The sequence below is a fragment of the Oryza sativa genome, chromosome 9, assembly GCF_034140825.1.
Source record: "Oryza sativa Japonica Group chromosome 9, ASM3414082v1".
In the NCBI taxonomy this organism is placed as follows: Eukaryota; Viridiplantae; Streptophyta; class Magnoliopsida; order Poales; family Poaceae; genus Oryza; species Oryza sativa.
The window spans coordinates 25,521,141-25,534,326 of record NC_089043.1 but is presented as its reverse complement, the minus strand read 5'-3'; the positions used below and the strand labels follow the sequence as shown (position 1 = coordinate 25,534,326).

General features: G+C 46.2%; 2 protein-coding genes across 4 annotated transcripts; both read right to left on the bottom strand.

The window, feature by feature from the left end:
* Positions 1-1,521: 1,521 nt before the first annotated feature.
* Positions 1,522-3,644, bottom strand: LOC4347699 (thaumatin-like protein 1b). The gene is made up of 3 exons (XM_026020232.2): positions 3,421-3,644; positions 2,632-3,328; positions 1,522-1,979 (listed from the first exon to the last, which is right to left on the bottom strand). The coding sequence occupies exons 1-3, from the start codon at positions 3,473-3,475 to the stop codon at positions 1,739-1,741; spliced, it is 993 nt and encodes a 330-aa protein (XP_025876017.1). The 5' UTR covers positions 3,476-3,644; the 3' UTR covers positions 1,522-1,738.
* A 2,506-nt stretch (positions 3,645-6,150) lies between these two features.
* Positions 6,151-10,077, bottom strand: LOC4347698 (uncharacterized). 3 transcript variants are annotated; one of them, XM_066304118.1, is made up of 5 exons: positions 7,819-10,077; positions 7,670-7,725; positions 7,390-7,465; positions 6,844-6,955; positions 6,151-6,734 (listed from the first exon to the last, which is right to left on the bottom strand). In XM_066304118.1, the coding sequence occupies exon 1, from the start codon at positions 9,840-9,842 to the stop codon at positions 7,923-7,925; it is 1,920 nt and encodes a 639-aa protein (XP_066160215.1). In that variant the 5' UTR covers positions 9,843-10,077; the 3' UTR covers positions 6,151-6,734; positions 6,844-6,955; positions 7,390-7,465; positions 7,670-7,725; positions 7,819-7,922. The 3 variants fall into 3 exon arrangements, with proteins under 3 accessions (XP_066160215.1, XP_066160216.1, XP_025876215.1); XM_066304119.1 differs by having other exon boundaries at positions 6,151-6,648; XM_026020430.2 differs by lacking the exons at positions 6,151-6,734; positions 6,844-6,955; positions 7,390-7,465 and having other exon boundaries at positions 7,572-7,725.
* Positions 10,078-13,186: the final 3,109 nt, after the last annotated feature.

Sequence of the window (13,186 nt, the reverse complement as noted above, 5' to 3'; positions counted from 1 at the left end):
ACTCCTTCGATGATTTGGAAAGCGGTTTCTACCGACGTGACAGGTTGACTGTGATTGACTCATTGAGTTAGCAAGTGGAACCCACGTGTCAACGACTTCCACCTCATCTCATCTTCTGCCATGCCGTCGCAGCCGTGGATGGCCACCACGGGATGGGGGAGGCAAAATAGACTTAAGCCTATTGTCATACATTTGAGCCAAGTATCTTGATATCCTGTACTCCTGTTGTACTACCAGACTACTGCACCAGAGGGAAAGGATCAAAGGAATCAGCATCTGCAGTCTGCACTGCAATGAAGTAATGCAGCGATGCATGCTGAAGTTGATCAGTTCATCAGATGGACCATGCCATGCACCAGAGTGGTCCAAACTCTGCCTGCCCAACCTTTTCAGTTTTCACCATGCATTCAGATTATTCAGAGTCAGCCATGCGACTATAGTACTACAGTAGTACGTGCCCACAACTGCTGCCGCTATAAAATCACAACGAGACCGGAAAGACCCTGACGTTGCAACTGTACCAACAACTGGCACTGCTCGAGACAAGCAGTAACCAACAAGATCCATCGTGAAAGGATTCAGAGTTTCAGACATCGAGCCCAGATAATCAGAACAGATGATAGTTTGATTCAGAATTCGTGAAGACCATGGATTTGATTCAGCAGCATTCAGGATTTAGATTTCTGAAGAGTGAAGTGAAGACCATGCCTGACGTGTACGTACAAAATAAGGAAACGCTCATGTGATCGACTCACCGACCCATCTGCATACACTCGTTGTCCCATGCCCTAACCCACCTGCTTCTGTTCTGCAATTCTCTAATCTCAAAAAAAAAAATGTTTGGTTGCCGCCCTGCTTTTTTTAATGAACTTGATAGTGCAGTAATAAGGGGTGTGTGGTTTTAACCCCAAGGTTTCGTATTTAATCCTCAACACCCTCATAATTTCTTTTAAAAAAAATGTTCGCAGGACGTCTCTTCCTTCAAATTTAGGGAAAAAATGTCACAGGTTTGGTTGCTGCAATGTGGATACTACGGGTGTGTTTAGTTCGCGAAAATAAATTTTTTGGGTGTCACATCATATGTTTGACCGGATATTGGAAGGGGTTTTAGACACCAATGAAAAAACTAATTTCATAACTCGCCTGGAAACCGCAAGATGAATTTATTAAAGCCTAATTAATCCGTCATTAGCACATGTGAGTTACTGTAGCACTTTATGGCTAATCATGGACTAATTAAACTTAAAAGATTCGTCTCGCGATTTTCAAACAAATTGTGCAATTAATTTTTTTATCTATATTTAATGCTCCATGCATGTGTCAAATTAAGATTCGATGTGAACTTTTTGGAAAAAAAAAGTTAGGAACTTGACCTAGGCTGTGTTGGAAGTTTGGTTGAAATTGGAACGATGTGACGAAAAAGTTTGAAGTTTGTGTGTGTAGGAAAGTTTTGATGTGATAGAAAAGTTAGAAGTTGAAAAAAAAATTGGAAATTAACTTTTTTTTGTGACAGGAGACCAATTAATTACTTCATCTTCCCAATTAATCAACCAAGTTTTTGTACTAGATGCGGCTGCCATTCACCGATCCATGGTGATTGATAATCTATACAATTCGCGAATCGCAATACGGCCCGAGGTCAAAATGTCGGGCCGGCCGGCACATGGCGCCATGGCGGATCAGCACGGCTGGCCGGCACGAGGTGTGCTCCGGCGGATGACGGCGGCGGCGGCGATCTCTACCACGGCAGCCAGTGGCGGCCGCGGGCGGTGCAGAGCCACGCGAGCACGGCGGCGGCCGCTTGGCCGGCGACGGGGAGGGGACTGGGCGCCGTCAGCGAGGCGCTGCTCGACGCGTCGTAGTAGCCGCCGTTGCCGCCGCCGCCGCGGTTGAGGAAGGAGACCGTGTCGTTGATGAGAGGCAGCCCCGTCCCCGACGCCGACGGATTCGTGGCGCCGCCGCCCACCGACGACTTGAGGCTGGATATCATACCAGAGTTAGCTTTCTAACGCAGGGTTGGTTGATCACTCATTAGGTTTTTATCACGAACACGGAAAAATATTACACACCAATATATTAGAAGAAAGTAATAAACACAAAGTAATCGACAATCGGCCAGAAGACCGTTGCTGAGGGCAAGAACAAAAAGGAGGCTAATTGCACGGCTATGGCTTATACGTGTATGACTTTCTATGGCGAGCATATTCAACGAGGCAAATTATCTACTCTCTCCGTTTTATAATACAAGTCGTTTCATTTATCAAGTTTATAAAATAAATATAGTAACATTTAACGAAACTAATTAGATATTGTAGATTTTACTAGCTTTTTTAAAAATTTTGATCAAACCTAAAGTTTTTTATTATTTTCTAATTAAATCAACTTATTATAATATATAAAAAAGGAGAAAGTAGTTGCTTGTAACTTAATCAGTCGGCACAAGACGTTAATAAAGCCTGCAATTAATCATCTTCAACGTAGTCACGTACATTGGATCATGCATGATCATTGACCAACCATCCAACCCACGTTCTTGTCAAATGATTTGATGGTTGGCAGTGGCACATGATACTGCATTTGATCAGGCTCACTGAAATCTGAATCGACGATTCATCTGTTCGGCTTAATTACCTGGAGATGATAGGGCAGAAGACGACGAGGTAACTGGCGGTGCCGGAGGCGCAGGTGAATGTGGACGTGGCGTCGTCGTAGGCGTAGCTGTAGGCGCGCGGGCACGCGTTCTTGAAGAACTGCGAGTACGCCGACGGCCGGCACGTCGCCGGCGTGCCGAACGCGCCGTTGCAGCAGTACTCCGGCGTGCCGAACGCCTCGCACGCGCTCCTGCAGGCGATGCCGGCGCCGTCGGCGCCGGCGACCTTCAGGTCGGCGGGGCACGGCCCGTTCAGGTCGACGAGGCACCCCGTCGCGCCGCACGCCGCGCCGCCGCCCTGGGGAACCACCACCATCGGCAGGTTGGAGCCGTCCACGAGGCTGACGTCGTAGAAGTCGTTCCCGCCGGCGCCGTCGAGGGTGAACTCCGCCAGCGTCGCGGGCGGCGCCGCGCCGCCGCCGCCGCACTCCACGGCGCCCGACCCGCAGTCGCCCGTGGCGCACGCGAACCTGCCGGACCCGCCCGGGTCGGCGCCGCAGAGCGTCCGCCCCCAGACGCGGCCCGACCACGCCGCCGGCGCGTCCACGGCGAGCGACTCCCCCGGCGCCAGCGCGAACCCCGTCGTGGCCAGCGGCGGCGACCCGGCGCTCGACAGGAGCCCCGGCCACACCGTGTACGCGCACGAGTTTGTCAGCGTGAACGTCGTGCACAATGCCCCTGCAACAACAGCAACAACAGCAGCAGCAACAATCTCATCAGAACACAGCTACTACCACATTGCACAGCTGATCACCAATGCAAGTACGTACTTGAGAGTGAGATGAGTAGGAGAGTGACGGGGAGGAGACGGCGAGCCGTCGCCATTGCCGGTTGCAGCAAGCTAGCAGCAAGATGGATCAAAAAAAGGAAAAAACGAAACGAGTGTATGTTTCTTGATGGATTCTTGTGGAGTTTTCGTGGTAGCGATGCGATTGCGCGTAATCAAGCACCGGGGTTTATAAGTTATAAGAGACTGAGAGCGCTTGCTTGGAGCCTCGTGATGGCCGGTGCTGTGCGCCTGTCCGCAGGTCAACATGTTATGCTGGCTCAACGTTCGAGTTTGCAAAGAGGAGCGGCCAATCAGAGGCTGACACGTGGTGAAACCGCGAGATTTAACCCTGGTATGAAGCGACAGCTGAAAAGACTTTTCGTGTACGAGAATGCTACCTAGCGATCGATCGCTAGGGATCGCTAGGAGCGATCAGATTTCTGATTCCCTCCCTTCACCTGATTTTCTTTTTTGGCACCACATTATTTTTCTATTTTAGTAAATTTATACACCTAAAGTTTGTACACCTCAAGTTTACACATCTCCACAAATTTTTTTTAAAAAAACAAAAAGTTAGAAAAATTTATGTATAGAAATACTATATATAAAAAAATTGAATTCAAATTCAAATTCAAATTTGAATCGGGTATGTAAACTTTTAACTTATAAACTTTGGGTCTTTAGATGTATAGAAATACTATATATAGAAAATATTTGAATTCAAATTCAAATTTGAATCGGATATAATTCAAATTCAAATTTAAAACGGGTCTATAAACTTTAGATGTATAAACTTTAGATGCATAAAAATACTATATATATAAAATATTTGAATTCAAATTCAAATTTGAAACGGGTATGTAAACTTTTGACTTATAAACTTTGGGTCTATAAACAACTTTAGGTGTATAAACTTTAGATGTATAGAAATACTATATATAAAAAATATTTGAATTCAAATTCAAATTTGAATCGGATATATAAACTTTTGACTAATAAACTTTTAGTCTCTAAATTTAATTGTGTAAACATGAGGTGTATAAACTTTAGGTGTATAAATTTACTAAAATAGGAAAGTAATACGGTGCCAAAAAAGGAAACCTGGTGGAGGGAGGGAGGGGGGAGGTGGGGAGCGAATCTGATCGCTACCCCATCCCCACGGCGATCGATCGCCCATTATGGGTCCCCTTTCGTGTAGCAACACTCGGCTAATTACCAATTGGCAGTGGTATTAACATGTTTACTTCACGCTAGAGCATCACTTGATCATCTTTAGTAGTACTAACTAATCTTTACAGTAGCTTGAAGCAAAAATGTTGAGTTGAATCCCAGAAAAATTGCGAATCTAGAGGAGGCGAGGTGAGCGTCTGTTGTGCGGAATGCAGAGACATTCGTCATCCTTCCCGGAACGCCAAACCGGGATTCGCGGTGAAGAATCTTAGTGGAGAGAGTGTGATGAGCTCTCCGAGTTGGCTGCCAACTGCCTGCTCATATGCATGCTCTGCTCAAGTCAAATTTGATCCCATCTCTGACACTTCCATCACTACCTGTTTATTTGCTTATTATATGCTCCTCCATCTTACAACTCGATCTGAGAGATGCAGTTATTAGTTATAAAAATTGTGTATTTTTCAGGGTTTTAAATCTCTCGCTATCTCCCGTTATAACTGTTTGAGAAGGGTTCTAACTATTTGCTCTCATATACAATTTAGCCGCTATAGCTCCATTTAGGTAGCTATAGCTGTTTGAGAAGCTAACCGCTAAATGCCTTAACTCGCTATTTAAAACATTGGTATTTTTTGAACTTTCTTAAGACTTTTTTTCTTTTTGCGAGGAAGAACTTCTTAGATTAGTGCTACTATGATATATACGCTTTTCTGTATCTGTACTTATTGTGAAAGAGAGAGAGAGAGAGAGAGAGTAACATCAGTGTTAACAGTCATTTGGACTGGACAATACAAACTACTACATGATCTTCCTGTTCATCTGCCAAATGTGTTTGCCGAATGCTGTTAAACCCTATTTCAAGTTTGTGATCAGCAGCTCAGGTGCTACATTACCACTAATGACCTCAAGTACTACTCGTACTTGTATAATCAGCCGGATAAATTTGTCTGGTCGCCTCATGTTCAGACTTCAGATGGGCGGCTGACTGCTCACCTATTCAGAGTTCAGACGGCGGGGCTATGAATATGCCTTAGACAAACGAACCGGTCGTACATGTTTAGTGCTAACAAATACTAGTACTCCAGTACCTAACAGGATATTTTGACAATTGTGAGATTCTACTGATGTACCACATTTTTCTGTAGCGGACGGTATGTCCTCATCGATCAAGTTTGATTATTTTATCAGTGGACTCAACTTCTGAATTTGGCCGGGATGAACAACTCCCAATGTTCAGACTTCAGAGGCCCACCTTATCAGCCCCACAAGTAGAGCCCATGCTGCAGTGCCTGTTCTTCTCACTCAGGCCCGATCCATGTCTCAACAAGAAAGGGAAATGGGCCCTGTTGCACCAACTGGCAACTGACTAAATGGAATAAGTTCCTAAACGGTGTGATTCTTTTTTTTAAAAAAATACATATGAATTTTATAAAACATTGTTTTAAATTTATTTTTAACTTTATAGGAGTAAATTTAATTTATTTGTCATTCAGCCAAGAACGACACTCCGTTTTTGCTTTATTTTAGCTACTGTTTCACCTGACGCCCTCTAAAGATTAAAAACAACCGACAAGTGTAAAAGGATCCATTTACAAAGATAATGTCGACACTTGTTACACAGAGTTTTTTTTTAAAAAAAAGAAATAGCATGATGACCAAACATGGAGGCTTATGATGTGCGATTAGTTGCAGGCACGCCCATCTTTTTGCCTGCCTGCTCCACCGATGTTTATTCGACGCGCTGAACAATCGAATGCAGACAAGATAATCTAGCTACCAGCTTAACACACCAAACCAATCAATTCATCAGCATTTAACTAATCCACGACCACAAAGAGGATGGAATCGTGGCGTTTGATTGTTTCCAACCGCTACAGCCATATGCCCATTTTGCATGCGATGAGTGATGACATTTGAAAAGCGCAGAGAAAAATACCTTTCACCGATGCAGGCTTTGGCAGCGGCTGTGCACAAAGGATGAGACTGAAATTAGAGGATCCAGCCATTCCACCGTCTCCAGATGACAGGTATACTGCAGAATCTGTGAACCATCAGGAGACACCTGCACAATCAGTTTCATGGCTGTCGCTATGCTCGTATAGGAAGGGCCCATCTGCTGTTAATACGAGCAACAGACGGAACCTGACACTGCCCGGTATGAGAAAGGAAGAAATGGCTAAATAGTGTTAGAACAAGATCGAGATCCAAACAGTACCCATGCAACCAATTAGTTTCAGTCTTTCAGAACCTCACATACCTGAACATGGGTCATGCACCGATTCTTGATAGGAAAACTACAAAGATCAGCTGGCAATTGCTGCGACAGTTTGGTCAGGTAATAACTGATGACCTCAATCTCAGGCTACATCCTGTTACACCACATGAAACTGAGTATGTGATTTGTTTGAACTGACGAAATGGGTTGTCTGAAAGGTACTCGTAACAGGACTAGATAGGGGCCTAGCCAAGGTTATGTCCACATCAAAATTATGAAGCAAACTGCAGTTGCGGTGATGTATATGGAGAATTTGGAAAGCACAATTTATTGCACTCACAACCACAAAAAAAGAAAGTAGGTACTTGATCGATACGCATTTCCTAAGTAAAAAAGTGTTCCAGCATACTTATCATGTATAGTAATTTCAAAGAATGGCTACAGAATACAGACGTACAAGTCATAGGAATATGGTCCGCCGCCTCATAGTATATTAGTATATACAGAAAACAATGATGTACTGCTACAGATATGCTGCAAACAAGAATGATATTCTGATGGCAAAGACTATAAGATCGAAACAAGTACCTGGAACACCTTTGCCAGTATAAGGTTAACCTCTGGTGAAGTTGACTAATGAAAAGACTGGAACCTGTAATTGCATCTGAAGCATGAACAAAAAATTGGTGAAGTGTACAGTCATCATTGAGCAGTGAAAACAGTCTAACTGTGAGGTTGCACATGTGCGCGCACACACAAGAGCAAGAACCTTGAAGTAAAGAAAATTTCTCTTATAGATGAGCGAAATGTAATATACACGATACATAGGCCAAAGAGAGTACAAGATGCTAATCTCCCAAAACTATACCTCCAACAAGAGCAACTTAAGTTCTGACCATCAAAGCCTACAAACCCCCAGGACACCTGAAGCAAAATTACCTCTCAGCATGAAAAACCCAACAAAAGGTGTAACTTTAACAACTTTTTTCCTATGTCGGGGATAAAAAAAGGTTTTACCAGAGTATAAATAGAAGCCACCCGATGTATGTACAGTACTTGGTCATTGTAAAGAAGAACAGCTTTATATTCTTCTTTCATGCCTTCCAACAACACAAAGTGATTTAATGGTATCCTTTTGCACCTCTGGATTGGTACAGTTCCAATCTGATCTTGGCCTCTGGCAACAAGCTCTCAATTAGCGGATCTTGCATCATGAACGACTGTTTGGAGGCCCATTCAAGAACCGTAAGGATCTCTGCTTGCGCCAACTCCTCGCTATCTGGGACGTTGTGTGCAATGTAACATACAAGGGCGAGTGCTGCAAGCTGAACCACCTGCTCACTAAAATACACGAGCTGAACAAGGTGCTTCGCACCACCCGCACTGATGATCGCTTTCGAGTGATCAACACGCAGGTAGTTCTCTGTGCATGCAAACTTGGTCAGGGAAAGTGCTGCCTCCCGAGAGACATCAGCTTCCCTCTCATCAAGAAGCTTCACCAATGGCCCAATGATCCGAGTCTCAGTTGCACGGAAGGTTCTGGACAGACAGCCTAATGAGATAATGCAGGGAATAAGGAGATCATCATACTCAGCCTTGTCGACAACACGTAAGAGTTGGTCAACAACAGCACGGGCAGCAGGAGAGGTTGGCTTAAATGCTGACCGTCGCAGGTCAGAATTCTGCTCAGCAACACTGCAGATTTCCATGAGAGCCATGGCAGAATTGTATTGCACATCACCTTCGCCTTTCTCAAGTAGCACCGCGAAGCAGAGCAGAGCCCTTGACTCAGTGATGCTCTTGCAGATAGCTGCATTGCCCTTGGCAAGATGCCACAGCGCCTTCGCGGCATTTGCCTTCATAGATGCCTTTGTCTCAGGGTCCTCAAACTCCCTGCCCCTCGTAGTCGCTCCTGACAACGATACGTTGTGCTGCTTCGATGCGACGACACCGCCATTACTGACCTTACCACTGCTCCCATTAGGCTTTGCAGCCATGGTGGAATGCACCAAACTGTACATCTCGTTCTTGCTCTGCGAAACGTGTCCACCTGGGTGCCTCGTACCGCCATGCTCCCCCGCGTCCATCAAGTCCGGGATCAACGCCCCGCGGGTGCTGTTCTTCTTGTCCATCACCACGGAATGTATGGACATCTTGGACGACGTCACGGCGTACTTGGAGTGCTCCTGCACCGTCTCGAACGCGAGGTGGCCGACGAGCAGCCGGATCACGTTGTGCGACGCGAAGGCGTCCTGGCACTTGGGGTGGTTGGCGGCCAGCTCCGAGACAGCCCAGGCCACCGTGGCCTGCACCTTCATGGGTCCCTCCTTGAGCACCTTGGCGAAGGCGGTGCACGCCCCGGCGTGGACCATCTGCTCGACGCACTCCGGGTCGCGGCCGAGGAGGCCGATGGCGAGCGCGGCGTTCTCCTGGCCCTCGAGCTTGCCCTCCTTGACCAGCCTGAGGAGCGGGGGGACGCCATCCTCCTCGATGATGAGCTTGGAGTACCTGTCATTGTCGCGGGCGAGCGAGACGAGGCTGGCGGCGGCGTCGGCGCGGGCGTCGAGGTTGCCGGTGTAGAGCACGGCGATCTGCTCCCAGATTAGGAAGAGGATGGGCTCGTTCTGGGCGATGGGGGGCAGTCCAATGTGCGCGTCGAAGTCGTCGTCGTCGGAGGCGGAGGAGGAGACGCGGAGGAGCCAGGAGAGGTCGCCGATGGAGTTGTCGAGCTGGTTGGCCATCTTCTTGAACGACCCGGCCGGGATAATGGTGAAGACGCGGCGGACGACGCCGTGGGCGCGGCACTTGTCGACGAGCGCCATGGCCTTGTCGAGCGCCTTCTCGGTGTCGTCGAAGATGCGGCGCGCGGGGCGCTCGTACAGGTCGGCGCGCGCCGCCTGGCGGAGCTGCCCGGCGAGCCGCTCCACCTTGGCCTTGAGCTCCATGCACTCCTGCCGGAACGTGTACGCCTCGTCCGACCACTTGATCACCTGCTCCGCGAGCTGGATCGGCCTCGCCAGGATCTGCTTCAGATCGTCCATCTCTCTCCCTCTCTCTCCCCCCACCTCCCCCCTCGCCGCCGCGCCGCCGCCGACGAAGTCAACTCCGAGCAGCAATGGGGTGGGGGCGGTGGTGGAGTATCCCGCCCGCCCGCCGGCTCGCCGGGAATCCTCTCCCTGCCTCCTCCGCGGGAGGGGAAGAATTGGAGAGGGAAGTTGAAGGTGGAGGTGGAGGTGGTGGTGATGGTGGGGAGGAGTAAATTTGGAATAGGTCCCTGCTTTTTTTTGGAGCGGCGGGTACTACTACTACTTGGGGTTGGGGTGCGCGTCGCGTGAGCTGGTGGGGAGAGCCAGCAGAGCCGAGGACGGCAGCAGCAGCAGCAGCAGCAGGCAAGCAAACCGCCCGCCTCGTCTCGGTGCGTGCGGGCGTTTCGGTCGCTTCCGCGCGCGATATCTGCGGTGTTTTTTGGGCTGGGTGCGGGGGGAGTCAATGGACGGGGTGGGGGGTGGTTGGCACGGACGGAGGCTGTGCAGGCTGGATTGGATAGTTGGAGCGGCGACGTGGGGAGGGGAGGGGGGAGCAACTGCTACGCTGGTTAGGTGCGGCACCACGTGGATGAACTCGTTTTGTATGGAGCCGTGATGTGCGGTGCCGGTGATGTGCGGTTGCTGGTACTCTCTCCTGTTTTATGGGGACGTGTAGGGGCCTTTTGGGGGGGGGGGGGGTCCAGGCACGTTCCTAACAACATTTTCGAAATTGGAATGTTTAATTATAGAGAAAAGAAATGATCAAATGAGGTTGAGACTACGGTAGTGTTGAAATGATTCTTATATTGTGTGTGAAATATAGTCGCATCTATTAAAACGGAAGCAAAAGTTAAATATGTTTCCTTAAAACATCACGCATAATATAATGCGACATTTCATATGTAGAGCGACATTTCATATGTAGAGCAATAAAAAAAAATATGACAATAGTATAATCCTAGGAAGCCATAGCCAGGTAGAAAACTATAGCCACACGACACGTCTATCACCAAAAACCGCGCGCTACTAATAAGATATGAACACGACATCATAAAGGAAAAAGAATCTTCTAAACAGCACCTTCTACAATATCAAGAGTGCTGCCGCGCCTATCGTGGTTTTTACCTAGAGCATTCCATCAAATAGTAGGAAAGATCACTCGAATTATCTATCAGAGGGCAATATCTAGAAAATGAGGCTGCAGCCAAGTGGACACAACGAGGAGAGTGCAGTTGTAACGGAGTAACAGACTTGTTGGTCATCCCAGCACTCCAATTGGCTTCTGATACCTCCTTGTTTGCTCCCAAGCACCCATCAAGGAATGGTGACATAGTGGCGTTTGATACTGTTCCTTAATCACACACAAAAAAAGACTCATTTCTTGGACGTATGGTCATGGACACCACCTAAACTGCCACCATCCCGGATAGCAAGGAATACCAACAAGCTGCACAACTTCAGGGGTAGCAGAGCAACATCGTTGTCATCGCGCCCAATTGCAAGCTTTTCTTCACGGCAAAAGAATGCAAGTGTCGCTTTGCCAGTGTCGTCGTCTCGTGCACCAACCGAACAGAACGAACACGATATGGGAAAAAGAAAGGCCTCAACATGGTGGTACAGCTTGTAGAAAATGATTTTTAGGCTATTGTTCTACACCAAAAATGCTCGCAATTTTTCCCTCACGAAACAAAAGTGCTCGCAATTTTCCTAGTGTTAGATCCTACTGGTGTTAGATCATGTGCTCACGCAGCTGTTGGTTTATAACTTTTTTGACTTCTTGAGAAGAAGAAGAAAAAACAGCTGTTTGATTTGTTCGTGTGGTCCACTTTGGTGTTACAAACTTGCAATTAGTGCGAGAATCAGGCGACTTAACAGCAAACGGATTCTGCGTTTCCAACTAAATTAAACTACTGAAGTAACCCGTTATTTGCTGTCTGGAAGCGAGCTTGAAATGGTCTTCATGCCAAGTTGCCAACCTGGTCAATGCAGCTAAAGAAAAATGGTTACTCACATACTAGTACATTGCTCCCGTTCTTTTCTGTAAGAAGATTAAGATTAAGATTTTCGTAATATATTTTTTAAACTGCTAAACGGTGTGTTTCGTGTGAAAACTTTCTATATGAAAGTTGCTCTAACATAGTAACATATCATATTAATCTGTTTTTCAACTTTGTAATAATTAAAACTCAATCAATCATACTTTGATACCATCTCGTTTTACGTAAAAAACTTAACCTCCATCTCTCATTTTCAGGAGAAAAGAACACCACCATTGTTCGACAGGTAGTAGAATCGCAGAATGGACTTGGTCAGTTGAAGATCTCCTCGCTCACATGCCACTCACCGGCTGACCAAGTAGTGGTAGCCTGTCAGCCACGCACGCGCGCAGCTGATCGATTCCTCTTGACACTGAACCGGCGGCGCCGGTGAAGATGATGGCAGCAGTAGCAAATGTAGCAGGGACAGAAATGCTACCAGGGAATCATCCAATGTTCAGGTACTGTGGGTGTTTGATCCCTGTGAACCGAAGAACAGCTGGGAGAAGAAAGTTCAGGAAATGGAGAAGACGACGAGCGATCATATCAATCTGTGGTCTTGCTTGGTTGTTTGCTGCGGCGGTGGAGAAGACGACATTGCCATAGCAGATGACTGAACTGTGTGTCTGCATAGCTGAACTGCTGAAAAAAAATAAAAGAAATTATCGGCTACAGTTTCTAGATGCTCTCCTCATCTTGTTGGTTATCGGTCGCAACCAAAATTTTTACTTAACTTAAGAGTTAATTTTAGTTTTTTTTTAATATCGTAGTATATTTTCACTCTTGAAATTTAAACCATCAAGGAAATGTAAAAGTTTCAGTTTTGCTTATAAATTATTTTTTCTTCCTTCATTTCTCTATGGCTTCTACTACCTTTGTCCCAATTTAAGTGCAATTATAAGTTTTCGTGTTTAACGTTTGGCCGCCTGTTTTATTTGAAAAAATCATGAAAAAAAATAAAAAAAAGCCACACATGAAGTATTATTCATGTTTTATCATCTAATATAAATAAAAATTAACTAATCATGGAAAAAATTTCAAATAAGATGCAATACAAAACTACACACTTTTTGGGATGGAGGTAGTACTACCTAAAAAGGGAAATGTAAATATCATAGTTTAAAGGGTTAATTGGATCCATGCCATTATAATTTTCACGGTTTTGAAATATGCCATTACTATTCACCTATTTGTAACCATACCATTATAATTTCCCAAGTATTGGAGATATGCCTCTACATACCCTTTCAATGCATTTTCTAATTATTTAGGACCAAAATACCCTTGTCTTCTTCCTTCCTCATCCCTCCTCATCTTCTCAAC

What these genes read in the sequence shown, in the direction of transcription:
- LOC4347699 (XM_026020232.2), bottom strand. Translation starts at nt 3,475, where the DNA reads ATGGCGACGGCTCGCCGTCTCCTCCCCGTCACTCTCCTACTCATCTCA. An exon ending in CCTACTCATCTCACTCTCAA is followed by an intron (nt 3,329 to 3,420) that starts GTACGTACTTGC and finishes CTGTTGTTGCAG; the next exon opens with GGGCATTGTGCACGACGTTC. An exon ending in TTCTGCCCTATCATCTCCAG is followed by an intron (nt 1,980 to 2,631) that starts GTAATTAAGCCG and finishes TATGATATCCAG; the next exon opens with CCTCAAGTCGTCGGTGGGCG.
- LOC4347698 (XM_066304118.1), bottom strand. Translation starts at nt 9,842, where the DNA reads ATGGACGATCTGAAGCAGATCCTGGCGAGGCCGATCCAGCTCGCGGAG.